The sequence below is a fragment of the Rhinopithecus roxellana genome, chromosome 4, assembly GCF_007565055.1.
Source record: "Rhinopithecus roxellana isolate Shanxi Qingling chromosome 4, ASM756505v1, whole genome shotgun sequence".
Lineage (NCBI taxonomy): Eukaryota > Metazoa > Chordata > Mammalia > Primates > Cercopithecidae > Rhinopithecus > Rhinopithecus roxellana.
In genome coordinates this window covers 4,109,883-4,127,548 of record NC_044552.1, presented here as the reverse complement: position 1 = coordinate 4,127,548, position 17,666 = coordinate 4,109,883, and the positions used below count along the sequence as shown (strand labels likewise).

At 39.9% G+C, this 17,666-nt stretch overlaps 1 protein-coding gene across 4 annotated transcripts in view; it reads right to left on the bottom strand.

Moving 5' to 3' along the window:
• The window catches only part of DTNBP1 (dystrobrevin binding protein 1), a 158,516-nt gene extending 142,876 nt beyond the window's left edge, over positions 1 to 15,640 (bottom strand). For 2 of the 4 annotated variants that reach the window (XM_010376394.2, XM_010376393.2), the window contains exons 1-3: positions 15,391 to 15,640; positions 4,571 to 4,624; positions 3,800 to 3,850 (exon numbers count right to left, since the gene is read on the bottom strand). In XM_010376394.2, the coding sequence (XP_010374696.1) occupies positions 3,800 to 3,850; positions 4,571 to 4,624; positions 15,391 to 15,446 (161 nt within the window). In that variant the 5' untranslated portion in view covers positions 15,447 to 15,640. Of the gene's footprint in view, positions 1 to 3,799; positions 3,851 to 4,570; positions 4,625 to 15,390 lie in introns of those variants that run through there. The other 2 variants (XM_030929318.1, XM_030929321.1) reach the window with 2 other exon arrangements.
• Between the last annotated feature and the right edge of the window lie 2,026 nt (positions 15,641 to 17,666).

Here is a 17,666-nt window from a genome sequence, read left to right as displayed (position 1 = left end):
TACCTAGACTGACTAAGGAAAAAAAAAGATTCAAGTTACTAAAACTATAATGAAGTGGGACTATTACTATGAATCTTACAGCAATAAAAAGGATTATAAGAGAGTGCTATGAACAATGTATGCTAACAAACTGGATAACCTAGCTGAACTGGACAAATTCCCACAAACACAAAACACACCAAGACTGAATCCTGAAGAAATGAGAAATTTAATTAGTAATAAAAAACCTCAAGATGAAAAACCCTGGACTTGATTGCTTCACTGGTGAATTCTACCAAACATTTAAAAAAGAACCAACATCGACCATTCTGAAATTCTTTTAAAAAAGAAAATGAAGAGGAAGGAATAAATTCTAACTCATTCTATAAGCCAGCATTACTCTAATACCAAAGCCAAAGGCATACAAGAAAAGGAAACTACAGACCAATACTCCTTATGAATACTAACGCAAAAATCCTCAACAAAATACTGGCAAACTAAATTCTGCAGCATGTTAAAAGCATTATACACAATTTCCAAGTGGGATTTATTCCTGGAATGCAAGAATGGCTCAAAATATGAAAATCTGTCAATGTAATAATATACCAGATTGGTAGAACGAAAGGAAAAAAACACATGGTCATCCCAATTCAAGCAGAAAAATTATTTTAAAAAATTCAACATCCTTTCATGATAAAAACATTAAAACTAGAAGTAGAAGGGAACAATATCAACATAATAAAAATTCATAGTTAACATTATACTCAATGTTGAAAGACTGAAAGCTTTTCCTGTAAGATCAGGATCAAGAGAAGGAACAAGACAAGGATGCCTGCTCTTTCCAGTTCGACTCAACACAGTACTGGATGGTCTAGCCAGAGCAATTAGGCAAGAAAAAGAAAGAAAAGGCATTCAAATTGGAATGAATGAAGTAAAATGATCTCTATTCATAAATGATATGATCTTATATGCAGAAAACCCTGAAAGTTCCACACAAAAAACTATCAGGATAAAGGAACTCAGCAAAGTATGATACTAAATCAACACACAAGTCAGTTGTTTCTACATACTACCAATAAATAATTCAAAAAAGCAATTAAGAAAACAATTTCATATGTGATAGCAACAAAAAAAATACTTGGGAATTAACAAAGATGATGAAAGACTCACACAATGAAAACTACAAAACAATATTGAAAGAAATTAAAGAAGACATCAATAAATAGAAAAAGCACTCCATGTTAATGGATTGGAATACTTAACATTGTTATCTGTAATAAGCAAAATGACCACAGATTCAATTTAATCCCAATCGAAATCCCAATGACATTCTTTGCAAACAACAGAAAATACATCTTAAAATTCATATGAAATCTAAATGACCTTCAACAGCCAAAACAATCTTGACAAGAAAAACTCTTAGAAGAAAACACAGGGGAAAATCCTCACACTCATTAGAGTAGCTATAACAAAAAACAAGAAAATAGCGAGCACTGGTGAGGATAGGAAGAAATTAGAACCTTTATACAATACTGATGGAAAAGTAAAATGATACAGTCACTATGGAAAACAGTATGGTGTTTTCACAAAGAATAAAACACAGAATTACCATATGATCCAATAATTCTACAGCTGGGTATATACCCAAAGGAACTGAAAGCAAGGTGCCAAAAAGATACTTGTCACTCATGTTCCTAGCAGCATTATTTAGAACAGCCAAAAAGTGGAAGCAACTCAAGTGTCCATCAACAGATGAATAAACAAAATATGGTACATACTTACAACAGAACATTCAGCTTTTCAAAGAAAGAAAATTCTGACACATGCTACAACATAAACTTTGAAAACATTATGGTAAATGAAATAAGCCGGTCACACACAGAAGTACTTTATATGATGTTCCTAGAATAGTCAAATTCACAGAGAAAGAAAATAGAATGATGGTTGCCTGGGATGGAGAGGAGGGAGTAGAAATGAGAGTTGTTGGTTAATAGGTACAGAGTTTCCATTTTGCAAGATGGAAAGAGTTTTTGGGATTGGATGCACAACCATGTGAATATACTCAGCACTACTCAATTTAAGAATGGTTAAGACAAATTTTATGTTATGTATACTGCATTTTTAAAATTAAAAATAGGATTTAAATATTTGCTATTTAAAATGGTCTTTCCCACATTCAATTTTTGTTCCAATGGGAAAAGACTGTTTCAGAGCAATGTATGGACCCATTATTGAAACCCTCCTATAGATGTAAATTTTCCACATTAACTCCCAAAATGCAATGCCATCCCCAAAAAAATACCACACAAAAAATCGATAGCTCTAACATAAATTTTTCAGTAAAATGAAGCTATTTCAACTAAGTTTCTAGAGAAAACATAAAGATAAAATGTAAATAGTAAACAATATGTTACTGATTAATTTGTACTACACTTCCTTTCATGTTCATTTCTGTTCTTCACGCAACAAAACAAAGGAAGAAAATATCATATTAAGTACTTTTCACTTCAGAGAAGGAAAATCTCTAGATTTAGCAACCATAAAAAGAAACCCAATGAAGAACCAGAAAGGAGAAAGGAAAATGTAGGTATTAGAGATTGTGTCATAACAAATACAGATAAGGAAAAGCAGTACACCCTCTCCCACATACATCTTTACCACACATCTGCCAATGGCACATTAGTAAGCACAGAACTATGTATAATGACATACTTTAACCATATACTGTATTTATTTATTTATTTATTTATTTATTTATTTATTTATTGAGATGGAGTTTCGCTCTTGTTGCCCAGGCTGGAGGATAATGGCACGATCTCAGCTCACCGCAACCTCTGCCGAGACGACGCCATGGCACTCCAGTGATTCTCCTGCCTCAGAAGGGATTCTCCTGCCTCAGCCCCCCGAGTAGCTAGGATTACAGGCATGCACCACTAGGCCCAGCTAATTTTTGTATCTTTAGTAAGAGACAGGGTTTCACTATGTTGGCCAGGCTGGTCTCAAACTCCTGACATCAAGTGATCTGCCTGCCTCAACCTCCCAAAACGCTGGGATTACAGGCATGAGCAACCGTGACCGGCCTCATTGTGGTTTTGATTTGCGTTTCTGTGAAGACTAACAATGTTGAGCATCTTTCCATGTGCTTATTGGTTATCTGCATATCTTCTTTTGAGAAATGTCTATTCAAATTTTTTGTCTATTTCTTCATGGGGTTATTTGTCTTTTTATTGTTAAGTTATCAAAGTTCTTTACATATTCTGGATACATGTCGTTCCTCATATATATGATCTGCAAATGTTTTCTCACATTCTATGTTTTGTCACTTCACTATCTTGATGGCGTTGATGCACAAAAGTATTTAATTTTGACCAAGTCCATTGTGTCTAATTTTTATTTTGTTTGTGCTTTTGATGTTATATCTAAAAAGACCACATATTTTAATATTAACCTCCACATCAATAAAAGAATGGACTGGAAAAGAAATGACGTAAGAATCAAAGTGAAAAAACAAAATTATCGGGGCCTCAAATCCAGAATCATTTTTCTTATAACAAAGAAACGATACATATTATCAATAAACATAATAAAGTATTGACTTGTAAATACCATACTGATCTGTCTGCTCAAAGTTTGAATGGACTTTGTACTAATGAGTAGAAAGTGAAAGCTCTCAAGGAAGATAATACACAAATAATTCCCAATCTCTGCATTAAAGTAAAATTTAGCTATTTTAAGGTTTTTAACCTATAAAATTAAAAGATATTTTTGGTCAGTAAAACAGTCAGAAGTATAACCTTCCTCTACAAATGAAAACACTTACCTGCTAAGTAATTCTAATCCAGCAGAGTACTTTGGCAAAAATGGAACAGTCCTGCCCAAAAGAAACACTTATTAAAACTGTTCTTGATTTAGCCAACTGAAAAAAAAAAGGTACATACAAGAATTTTGACATTGTCAATTGTAATATATTTTAAAGTCACTAATGACAATTATTAAACTTTTAGAGAAATGTGTTTTATTTCAGAGTTAATGTACTGTAACACACTATCAACCATCATTTTGCCCCAGAGATTGTCTTCAGCATACAATACAATAAATGATTTAATATAATGTTGGATAAGAACAAATACATAAGATCAAAGTTCATCTCTAGGTTGAAAATGAAATCTGGTCACATGCTTTACTTTATTAAAAAAATGGACAAACAGCACAATCCTGGTGTTTTCATATAAAACAGGTAACATAGCTAAAGAGGCTCATTTGCCAAGTAGTATATCATTATTAATTTGCTTTTCAATAATTCAGGACTTTTAATTTTGCTCTTATACAAATTAAAAATGACTAATTTTGATCAAATAATACTCACTGATTGTCAGAGTAAAACAATTATACTTTACCATTTTTTCAACCATTTCACAATTTTATTGGAAAATTTTCTGTTACAAAATTTAGAAAGAACCAATAAATTATTTTGTAGTCAGATGCACTCAACAAATCTAAGGTTCATTAATATAATTACACAATTATGGACACAACCAAACGTTGTATGAAATTTAAGTCACAGTAACTTAAAATCTTAGCACAAGCTTACCTGGGTTTGCTTTTCACTTTTGCTTCTCTTGACTTGTCACTTAAAGTCTTCAGCCTATAATTCAATATAAAATATAATATTTTTACAAGTCAAGAGATTATTATTATTATTATTTTTTGAGACAGGGTCTCACTCTGTTGCCCAGGCTGGAGTGCAGTGACATGTACATGACTCACTGCAGCCTCAACCTCCTGGGCCCAAGTGATCCTCCCACCTCATCCTCCTGAGTAGCTGGGACTACAGTCACCCGCCACCAAGCCTGGGTAATTTCTTTTTTTATTTAGTGGAGACAGAGTCTGGCTATGTTGCCCAAGCTGGTCTCAAACCCCATGCCTCAAATGATCCTCCTGCCTCAGCCGCCTCCCAAAATGCTGGGATTACAGGCATGAGCCACCCCACCCAGCCCAGAGATTTTTCAACCACAAATTTTCACATGCTAAAATTTTAGGTCAGATAAGCTACTTTTGTTTTTTTAAGCAAGAATTAAGTACCTCAAAAGACAACAAATATTTGAGTGTTTACTATATGTTAGATACCACAAACGGAAAAATCTGTAGCAAATTTTTTTTTTTTTTTTAAAGAGATGGTCTCACTTTGTTGCCCAGGCTAGAGTATAGTGGTGCGATTATAGCTTACTATAACCTCAAACTCTTGGGTTCAAGCAATCCTCCCACCTCAGCCTCCTGGGTAACAAGGACTACAGGTATGTGCCACCATGCCCAGCTACTTGTTTCACTTTTATTTTGGTCTCACTATGGTGCCCAATCTGGTCTCTAACTCCTGTCCTCAAGTGATCTTCCCACCTCAGCCCCCGCAAAGAGCTGGGATTACAGGTGTGCACAAGTAATCCCAGGCCTTATTTTCATATTCTCACTTATCTCAAGTCCCTTTTTTAGAAACAAAGATTCCTAAATGTGATCAGACCACAGAAACATAATTTATCTGGCATCTTTAGAAAAAGTAATGTTCCACATAGGAGAAATCAATAGGTAACAAAGATATCTAAGCAGCACACTTCATTAAGTAGATGCTACCCAGGCATTCAAATCTCTTTAAGCGCCCACGGTATTTGAAATTTTAATGGAGAAAAAGCTTTTTAAAATATATCGCAAACTTCTTTCATTAAAGAGGATTTAGCATATCTCATTTAACATTTTGGGATAACTCAGGATCAGTATTAAGAACATCATTGACTGCATTTTGCAGCAAAACAGTACTCTTCCCTGATACTTCTAAGCTAGAAATGCATCTTCATCTATTAAGCTGAAACCAATCTATGGTAGCTTTGTGTCTGTTTGGGCTCTTATGTTTACCTTTCCTAAATTTTCTTTCTCTACCATTGGCCACCTGGCTGTCAGCTCTCACTCACTGCTTCTGCTAGCTATTTAACTCTAGCAGTCTCCTCCCCTCTACTTGCTGCTTTTAAATTATTGCACTGGAAAACAGATAAATGGGCTAGAGCTGCATATATAGAATTAACAGGCTCTTTTAAATGTAAAATATGATGTTCATAAACTATACAATATATTTTCACTTCACTGGTCCAGTTTTACTTTATTTTGGCTGTGGACTCTGTTACAGATAACTGAGGTTGCCAATAAGGGAGAGCTACAGTATGTGGTAATATGTAAAATGAGATATCATGTACACATTCTTCTCAATCACTTCAACAAATATTCATTTGTAAATAGAAACTGAAAATAGAGGCCACAGTACTACTGCTAGCCCCTACAAAGTCTTTGTAAAAACAGAAATGGTGTTCCTTCCTCCAGACACTTTACTACCATCAGCCAGAAACTGTCCTAATATACAAGTTGACTCTTGCATGAATGACTCAACTATGCATTGTACAGTGTACAACCTGCACAACTATGCCTGCTGGTTCTGAAACAGGATTCCATCTTTTCTGTCTATAATGTCTGATTAAGCACCATATGCGGACTTCTGATAAACTGCATTTTTTTAAACCAAATTAGAATGCCAATGTCATACAAAGAGTTTCATATTACTCTATGATCTTTTTCAAAAAATAAAATATTGACAAGATCAATTCCTCTGCAAAATTCAAAAGATTCAGCAATCTGTTTAATACAAAAGTAATTTGCATATTTCTCTAGATAAGTCTAGGAAATTATGTAAAAGTCTAATATAAATTTCTAAGCTTATCTTGGAAACTAGTAAATCTGGTTTAAACCAAGATTAAGCAAAAGCTAAGGAAAACAATTTTTATGGCCATGCTCTACCATTTGCACTATAAAATTTGATCAAAATATTTAGAACATCTTAGGCAAAATTATCCTAGTTATATACAGCAGTACATCATACTCAAAATGATTCTCGCATTATTTTTAGTGATTCAGGACAATTCTATACAGTTGAGGGTGAAAGGGAATTCCTAAGATCCTCTTTGGACTACTCTAATTATATGATCTAGCAAATCTCTAAGTTTGTATTTCAACTATTTATTTCTAAAACAAACTTTTAATTTCTTAATTGTAATATGCCAAGTTTGGGATTCTCTTCTCTGTCCCCCCATCTCCTCCCCGCCACCCACAAAAAGAAAAATCTAGTTTGAAATGAAAGGGAAAAAAGGAGTGTTACAGGAAACAGAAAGTAAAATTGTTGGAAGATTCAATAAAAGCTTTCCCACGTGGCTCTTTAACAGTCATGTTTTAAAAATTGGTCTTTAACCAAATTTAATGTGTCAAACTTATCTGATCTGGATTTGAACAAACCAACTGTAAAAAGTCATTTCTAAGAAGAAGACATCTGATTATGGACTGCATAATCGATAATATCAAAAAATTTGTGCTAATTTTATTAGCTATGATATCGGCATTGCATTTATGTAATGTGTTTCTTTTAGTGATGCAAGCTGACATATCACAGGTATAGTAGGCAAGTCTGACATTTACATTATAAATAAAGCGAGAGACAAGGCAAACATGGGAATATCTGAAAATTATTGAATCTGAGTTACTGATATATGTGGTTCATTGTGTTATTCTATTTGTCTGTGTGTGTTTGAAACTTTGTAAAAAGCAATTTTTTTTGAGACAGGGTCTTGCTGCATCACCCAGACTGGAGTGCAACAGAGCAATCATAGCTCACTGCAGTCTCAAGCTCCTGGCCTCAAGCGATCCTCCCACCTTAGCATCTCGAATAGCTGGGACTACAGGCTCACACCACCACACCTGGCTAGCTTTTAAAAATCCTTTGTAGAGACAGGGGTCTCCCAATGTTGCCCAGGCTGGTCTTGAACTCTTGGGCTCAAGCTATCCTCCCACCTCAGCCTCCCCAAGTGCTGGGATTAGAAGCATGAACCACCATACCCAGCCAAAAAACATTTTTAATAACAAAAACAATCTTTTAGGTATTCATCTTTTCTCACTACATCTTCTCCAAATAAATTGCCAATGTGCCAAAATGCAGAAAAGAAACTGTTGAAGAAAACAAAGTAGCCGTAGGAAACTTGGAAATAGTCATCTTTTTCCCTGCTAAAAAACAAAGTAAAAAACAAAGTAGCTATAGGAAAGTAAAACAAAGTTAAAAAAAAAAAAAAAGTAAAAAAAAAAAGTAGCTATAGGAAAGTTGAAAATAGTCATCTTTTTGCCTGCTAAACTTTCTTGTTTCCAACTATTAAGATGAAAAATACAAAAGATCAGATATACTTAAGAAAGTAATAAAAAACCAAAAAGGTACTTTCTGAAAAAACATCCTCAAAACCCAGAATTCACCTGAAATTAGCCCACTATTTTTATTTTGGGCTAACTCCAGTTTCTCTGGAGAACTTATTCTGTCCTAGAAACAATCCACTCATAAAGTCTGTTTAATGTCCTACAATATCATGACATGCTGTGAAGGGAATATTGATCCGGGGGAATATTCCAGTTTCCTCAAATGTAAAATGGTAGTATTATATTCAACCATAAAGATGTGCCAAAATAATTCAACAACATTCCAAATGTGACCTTGGTGGCATTCTGGAAACTACAGAGCTACTTTCAAATGAAAGTTATAATAAAGGTGATCCCCATCAAGAAAGTTGAGAAACCAGTGTACTACATTACTGGGCTAAGGTGAAATAAAGTAGAGGTTCCCAATGTGCCTACAAAAGGCTTGCCCAGCCCTATTCTTGGTCTTCTCCCAAGTACCATACACCCATGAACACATAAGTGCTGTGTGAGCTTATTAATATAGAGACTAAGTGAGCCATCTGACAATTATTTTCTACTGGCAACTTTCAAGTTCAAAGCACTAAACCTCAAATTCGTCATAATGTTCAATAATTTTATTTTTAGATCTCTCCAACAACTTCACCTTAATTTGACACCGGCATATTTATGTCTTTGATCTTTGTAGAAAATACTAAAATGGAGGCTTCTTACTGAAAAAGGGGGGTGATTCACAAAACTGCTTAGACAAAAAGTGTAAAAAGATGTAGATAAGCCTGGGCAACATGGCAAAATCCTGTCTCTACCAAATATACACAAATTAGCCAGGTGTGGTGGTGTATGCCTGTAGTCCCAGCTACTTGGAAGGCTGAGGTGGGAGGATTGCTTGAACCCAGGAGGTTGAGGCTGCAGTGAGCCATGAGCATACCACAGCACTCCAGCCTGAGTGACCGAGTGAGACCCTGTCTCGGAGCAAAAAAGAAAAGAAAAAGATGTACATAAATAGAATGATGCATTGAGTACTACAACGGCTGATGAGATCTGCCGGTGACTCAACAGGGTGGGGAACCTGCAAGACGCTTCATTTATTTGTACCTCAATTTCCAACTGTCTACATCGTTGGCTATTAGGAAAGGTGAGGACGATTGCTTTAAAGCACCACAGAGATATATGAATTAGCGTATTTTGTCATAAGGCACATCCAATCTATTACATTTTCACATCAGTGTTCATCAATTTTTTCTCTCTCTTAAGCGAGATCGGGGAAAAGCCAAAGCCTCAATCACACTTAAAACTGTAAATGACCTAAGGTCCAAAGCCTAAGAAATTCACACAAAAGCTGCTCAGACTCAGGAAAGAAAGAAGAATTTAGACTATCTTCAGCCTAATGCCTTTATCCTAAATCCCAAATACATGGCTTCAAGTTCTCACCTCTCACCTGAGCGCATCTGAAATTTCCAACTGCTCCTCAGCTGTCAAGCAGTTAGCTCACCACAAATTCACCGTTAACTGTTCCTTCTCTCTCAAACCTACTCTTAAATTCTTTAATGTTGGCATATGATACCATTTATCTAAGATACCTCCAAATTCACATTCTCAATTTCTGCACCTTCTTCATCTCCCACTGCTGTCTAATCCATCCAGTGCCTAACACATCCATTCCCTCCTTTAAACTTCTATCAGCACTTGCTTACCCTTTCACCTGGACCTTCATTACAGGCTCCTAAATAATCTCCTTCTACCCCATCCCCAATCTTCCTATCACACGGCCTCTCACGTTAATCTCCCTCTACCCTATCCCCAATCTTCCTATCACAAGGCCTCTCACGTTATTCTTCCAGAAATACAGAAATATTTTTCCAGAAATACAGGTAGGCCATCTTCTCCTCAGCCTGATTTTTAGCCACAGAACTTATGGCCTTCTAGATATTCTAGACCTTCTGCTACTAGAAGGAGAGTAAGGATCTTACTTGCTATCTGGTTTGTTCTCTGCTATATCCCCAGTACCTAAAATAGTGCCTGCTACATAGTAAGCACTCAATAAATATTTGACAAATTAATTAAGCAAAGCATTTAAGATATTCTATTGTCAGGCACTAAACTTCCTTTCCAGCTTCATCTCCCAGGACTGCTTCCATCTCTGAAATGCGCTTATCCAAATCTATCGCAATTTCTCCTCATTCTTCAAGGCCTAGTTTTAGAAACCCCCTCCTCTTTGAAGCCTTCTGTAAATGCATCCTAACTAATGACTCTTCCCTCAGACTCACATACCACACTATTTGTATATTTAACATTCTGTTCATTCTGCTTTGCTTTACATCAGCACCAGTCTAGGGCATCTGGTGGGCAGAGACTGTTTTAGTCACCTTTGTACCTGCAGGATCTGGGCCAATATATAGACACTGCTTAGGAAAGACTAGGAAAAACTGAGTATATGCACTCTCAAATGTCTTTTTAGCTTCTAAGAAAAAGGACACTTTGAGTGCCCAGTCTAGTGTCTGGCACTGGCACTTAATAGGAACTCAGTAGATATTTATTAAATCAAGTTGAATATTGAGATTCTTTTCATTTTATTAAGAAGATGGTTAATCCTGGAGTAGTCAACATTTCAAGCAACACTTCACTATTTAACACATGGTGGTTTAGATGACTGGCTCCTCCCATTTTGTGCAGGTTTTGGTAGACACCACAAGGACAGAAGAAGAGAGAATGAGGACACTGGGCAGGGGTGGAGGTGGGGGGCGGGGGCAGTGAGGGCTTTGAGGGGGAAATACCCACTGTCTAGTTGCAACAATAGCAGGTTTTTTATCCCTAACCACAGGAACCCAGTGCATCACAAACAGGAAACACCAGCCTGTGACAGGCAGCTGTAAACCCATCAGTAAATCCAATTTTCAGTTCCCTGAAGGGTTTGCATGTCAAATACCTCAATCCTGAGGCCTTTGGTCATAACAGCTCAAAAGGTAAAAGTCAAAGACCAGAGTGGCTTCGAAGCATGTACTTCGGTATGTCCAAAAGTCTCCCCGAGAGCTCAAGTCAATCTCTGTAAAAAGGGATATTTTATGTGAACTCTCCAAAAGGCTCCAAGAATTCTGACTCAGTTAAATCAAATTACAACTCACTTTAGGTGAGGGGAAAAGATCTTTGAGTGAAGCTCAGAACCAGTCTTCTTCAGTCTGTGGCCAAGCTGGCCTACCACCCAATTAAGGCAGAAAGAATGTGATATAATCACTAGTTGTTCTCAATGTTGACATAATTGTTACTATGCATAAAAATTTACAAAAAAGGCCATTAAGTCCATGGACAACCTAGAGTTCCTCCCAAACCACCAGTAATCTCTACACTGCCCTTAAAGAACAATGATCTTAAGCTGCACTTTTTCTAAGTTTGAATGGAATGTAGAAATTCATTCTCATTGGACATGATTTCACCACCAAAGTGACATTCTCTTATGACACTGATAAGGAATCGTCCTATTTTACTAAAAATGAAAAAAAGTAAGTTTGTCTAGAGTTAGGGCCTTCATATGAGTTTTCAGAAAGTGAAAATGATCAGAGAAGCTCTGAAGAGAGGATGCTGCTCTGGGTGACAGCGGGTGGTTGCAGCTGCACTGGCCACACTGAAGGAGCCCAGAAATGCCTGAGGCCTTCCATTCAGTCCCTGGGGCAACGTGCACACCTGGTGTTTCCAATTATTTTAGAAGGCAGCTGCTCTGGTTTCCACACAGTTGCTCTGCCACCAAGTGTTCTACAGAAACGCCAAGTCCAATGAGATAGCTCTGGGTGGCCAGGGTCATGTCTTTTCCATTTTTTCTTTCTTTTTTAAGAGATGAAGTTTCTTTCTTTCTTTCTTTCTTTTTTTTGAGACAGAGTCTTGCTTTGTCGTCCAGTCTGGAGTGCAGTGGTGTGATCTCGGCTCACTGCAACCTCTGTCTCCTGGATTCAAGACATTCTCCTGCCTCAGCCTCCTAAGTAGCTGGGATTACAGACGCGCGCCACCATGGCCAGCTAATTTTTATATTTTTTAGTAGAGATGGGGTTTCACCACGTTGGCCAGGCTGGTCTTGAACTCCTGACCTCGTGATCTGCCCGCTTCGGCCTCCCAAAGTGCTGAGATTACAGGCGTAAGTCACCATGCCCAGACAAGAGATGGGGTTTCTTTGTGTTGCCCAGGCTTGTCTTGAACTCCTGGGCTTAAGGGATCCTCCTGCCTCAGCCTCCTAAGTAGCTGGGACAACAAAAAAGCTTCCCCATGTGGCTCTTTAACAGTCATCTGTTTCAAAAATTGGTTTTTAAACAAATTTAATGTGTGAAACTTATCTGATCTGGATTTGAACAAACCAACTGTAAAAAGTCGTTTCTAAAAACAAAAGAAATCTGATTATGGACTGTATAATTGATAATATAAAAGAATTAGTGTTAATTTTATTAGCTGTGATATCAGCATTGCATTTATGTAATGTGTTTCTTTTTTAGTGATGCAGGTCATGTCTCTTTAATCTTTGAATTCCACATTACCAACATATAATAAACACATGAATCCTGTGTTTACTGCCATCGTTTCTCCTCATGGCAAAAATACTCAGTTATGTAAAGTAGGTCAGTCTCAAGCTGAATATGGAAAAGTTTAATCGAACAGATTAGGTGTAGGAAATTGAGGACCTGAAGAAAGTGAACATCAGGCACTAGAGGTACGGGTCTACTGGGAGACTGACATCACTCGGAGATGAGTTATTTCTCCACCAGGTGACAGGCTAATGGCACACACTGACAGTCCAGTGGTTTGTCAGCTGAAAGTGATGTGTACAGGAGAAAGCCAACAAAGGACCTAATGAAACCCTCTCAGGATGTCTAGCTCCAAAATGGCCCCAGACTACGGCATCTTTAAGAAGTCAAGTCAGTTTCCAAGGGGTTCTAACCAGATCCCTTTGGCATGTCTCTCCCTAACCAAACTCTAAACGTTTAGGGTTACCCTGATCTCCCAGGATGCTTTGTACCCTGGCAGTCCAGAGCCCAGTCCAGAATCTACATTCCTGGGTAAAACGCCTTCTTACAAAGGTCAGGGGCATGAATGCTTCTGAGGCAACCATGTGACCTACAGAGTTATAGTAACTACAAGATGGGCTGTTATGCCATCAAGGAATTCCATGAAATACTAACAGGAGAATAATAGTCACTCTCATGCTACAAATGGGCCATTGCAGCATCACACCAAAAGGTTTTCAATACAATAATTTATGCTCTGAAAAGAAGGTACTTTTACTAAATAGGGAGAACAAAATGTAAGCATACAAGCACACCCATCAGTGAATGACTCCGAGCATCCATAACTAACTTTCTAAACACCAAAATAACAAAAATGATTGACAGGTGTTAAGTGCTCAAGCGTTTGACAGTTTGTTGTTATTCAACGCCCAATACGCAAATAGTATTAACATTCTTGTCCAATAAGATAAAATTTTGGCTAACAATCTTTCTCATTAGAAATTCCAAACAAGGCTGGGAGCAGTGACTGATACCTATAATCCCACCACTTTAGGAAGCCTAAGAGGGAGGATCGCTTGCACCCAGGAATTGGGGGCTGCAGTGAGCTATGATAGCGCCACTGCACTCCAGCGTGGGCAACAGGGCGAGACCTTGTCACTTTAAAAAAAGGGGGGGGGGGCCGGGTACGGTAGCTCACGCCTGTAATCCCAGCACTTTGGGAGGCCGAGGCAGGCGGATCACAAGGTCAGGAGTTCGAGACCAGCCTGGCCAACACAGCGAAACCCGTCTCTACTAAAAAATACAAAAATTAGCCAGGCGTGGTGGCGGGCGCCTGTAGTCCCAGCTACTCGGGAGGTGGAGGCAGAAGAATTGCTTGAATCCGGGAGGCAGCGGTTGCAGTGAGCTGAGATCACACCATCACACCACTGCACTCCAGCTTGGGCGACAGAGCAAGACTCCATCTCAATAAAAAGGGGGGGGGTGGGGAGGTGGGGGGATAGAAATTTAAAACAGTATGAGTGAAAATGCTCTCACATTCAGTGTATCCTCCAACATTTGTAAGCTCCAACATTTGTAAGGATTTGTAAGCTGAAGTTGAAAGATCTTTTTCAAAGATATTTTTCATTTTAAAGGAATGAAAAAATTAAAATGAACTACGCACTAAGTAACACTACTGACATAATGCTTACTTCGTGTTTTACATGTTAATTCATTAATCCTTGTAATAACCTTTTAAGTACCATCATTATCCCCATTTTACAGTAGCGGAAGCAGTACATTGAGGCAAGGCAGCTAACTACGTTTGGTTTAGTGGTTGAGCCAGGATGCCTAGGCAATCTGACGCCGGAGTCTCGGTCTGTGGTTCCCAGGCGTTGGTGCCCATTGGAATCCTCTGGGGATCTTTAAAACGCCGTCTCCAGGCACTCTGGTTAACAGGTATGGGGTGAGACCTGGGCATCAGAACTCTGAAAGTTTCCCAGGTGATTCTAAGCAAAGTTTGGGAACCGCTGGATATTAAAAGCATTCCTAGAGTTCTGTCGCTTCTCCTGCTTAAGAGCGCCTTCGCCCAGGCGCTGAGCTCACGGCAAAGGTAGAGAAAGAACGCTAACGGGGAGGGGCGGCCAGCTTTGCCAAGGGTTAGGCCGGCTAGCCGAGCGTGAAAGCCGAGCCGCGGCGCGGAAGGCTCGGGCCGGAGAGTGCGCGCTACTGTGTGGGGCGATCCGACCCGGGGAGGGCGGCGGGCCCAGCTCCAGGTGCGCACGAGCAGGTGTCAGCTGGGCCAAGGGGCGCAGGCCACTGTGCCGCGGGGACGGAAGCGGAGAGGCGCGCTGGCTTCTCACATGACTCCCCTCCAGGGCCCGGCTGATGCTGCCGGGAGGGGACTGCAGGGTCCCACACCCCCCGGGAGCTCCGCTACGCCGCCGAGCGCCTCCCGGTCCTGGGGGTGCGCGTCAGAGGCGGCCGGCAGGGACCTAAGTTTCTTTGCGCCGCCCAACGCAAGGACGCCGGGAAGTTCGTTACTTTCCTCGGCGGGGCGGGGCGGGGAGGTGCGGGGCGGGACGGACCCCAGACCGAGGCGCGGGGAAGGGAGCGAGGCACTGGCATCCCAGGCGCGGCCCGGCCCCCTCAGGTCCCTTTTCGTCGCCCACCGTATACCCACCCGGAGGTGAAATCCTGCTGCACGCTCAGCAGCCGCTCGCGCAGGGTCTCCAGCATTGCCGCCGCCGCCGCCGGTCTCCTCTCCTCAGGCCTCCGGCTGCTGCTGCCTCTGTCGCCCCCTGGGTCGCACGCCGCCCACCCCGCACCCCGCGCCCCGCGCCCCGCGCCCCGCACTCCCACTGCCGGCCCCGCCCCCGGTCTGGTCCTCGCCTCCGCGCCGCAGTCCCAGCCCCTTCCGCGTTCCCGCCCCGCGCGCGCCAGGCTCGCGCAGCCGCAGTGGACTGCGCCCGGCTCGGGCTGCGGAAAAGGGGCGGGTCTTCCCCCAACAGAGAGGGCCAGTACCTGCTCCGCTCCTTCCTAGCCCGCACCAGGCCTTCTCGTTTTTTTTTTTTTTTGTTTTGTTTTGTTTTGTTTTGTTTTGTTTTTTTCTTTAAAATGGAAGCGGCATCATGAAAGGATGCTTTAGCTCGAAGCCTCCTTCGAGGGAAGCGTTGGCTTTTACAGTTTGGAAGAGAATTGGATCTATCTCTTGCATAGGCGATGTGCACAAATCATTGCATGAATTCTAGGTCCAGGATCTGACCCCACTGGCTTTCACCTTGGATGAGATAGTCAAATATTGAGCCTCGGTTTCTTCATTCATAAAATGGCAGTAATAGTCGACTGTCTCGACATTCTTACTTTCCACTCCTCTCTTTCCGCCCTCAGGCTTTTGTGCTCTACACACCAAAGGTGATCGTCTTTCGCGAGTCACCAGTGACTTCCATGTTGCTGGTGCCTTTTATTACTTCTCTGTCCTGATTTTTTCTCTGCCTCTCAGTGGCTCTCAACGCAGTTTATCATCCCATCCTTAAAACACATTCTTCTCTTGCTAGGCACTCCATACTTCCTCTCTCCCTTCCCCTCCACCCCTTCTCCTATTTTACTAGCCACTCCCAAGGCTACATGCCCAGCCTCCCAGCTCTTTTCCAGATGTGTTGTTCCATAGGTGAGTCTATCCATTACCATGCTGTAAATTCTGTCAAGGAACCGATGACTCCCACATCTCTATTCTCTGCCCTGTACTTCCTCCCTCTCCGTCAATTCATACCAGTTGCTTACTCATGTAAGCATGTATACAACATGTATCCAAAAGGCATCTCAGACCAACCTACACAAAATTGAAAATTTCATTCATTGCACGTTCACCTTTAATCTGCTCATCCTGTATTTTCCATTTCAGGAAATGACACTACCAACCACCAAGTTGCTCAAGGTAAGACACTTGAAATCAACTCTGGTTCCCCTCTTTTCCTCATTCCCCATATTAACCCATCAAATCCAATCAACTCTACTCCTGACGTATTTCTGGAACCTGCTCCTCTTTCTATATCTTCACTATATTTATTCTGGTCGAAGGCACCATCCTCTTTCAGTAGGAACACTGACAATTCTTCCAGATTCTACTCTTTTGCCGTGCACACCCCTATAATCCATCCTTGACGCAGCAGCCGGAGAGAGTTATTTAAAAGATCAATTGGATCACGTTGCTCCCCTGCTTAAAATCTTCCAATTGCCTCCTGGGCACTTGGAATAAAATTCAAACTCCTTACCCCCTTAGCCCTAAAATTTGAACCTTTTCTGGCACTCTATCCAAATTGATTACTAGTCACCTATCATGTCCTTGACAATTAAGACATAATAGCCTCTTTTTTTTTTTTTTTTTTTGGTGTATTCTTTGAAAATTCCAGGTTTATTTCCACCTGTAGTGTTTTCACAAACTTTTCTCCAAACTGTCCCTTGTCTGACTCCTTATAACATAAGGGTCACGTCCTAAAGAGCATCACATTAGATAGATTTTTCCTTACCATTCAAGTTACACACCCAATCACTTCCTATCACGTAGCCTGTTTCTCAACTTAGTACACATTAGAAAATTTATTCAATAATTATTTAATTGTTATTTATTAATTTAGTTGTTTACAAATTTATTTTAAAACCAAGACAAGGCATTCACCTCAGGTACAAAATTTACGGGAGCCAAAAAGCTCAGTAATCAAGGTAAGTAATATTTTAATACGATATTTTAAAAATTCAAAATTAATGAAAAAAAATCTGTGATGAACAAAATATCAAAATTTTAAATACACAAGATCTGTTAGGGCTGGGATTGGATGAGGCCAGTAAGGTGGGTAGCACAAGTACAGGCCCTGATGTAAACTGCTCTGTTTGTCTCATTAAGCTTTTTTGCATCCCCAGCATTGAAAATAGTGAATGGCACATGGCACATAACAGACA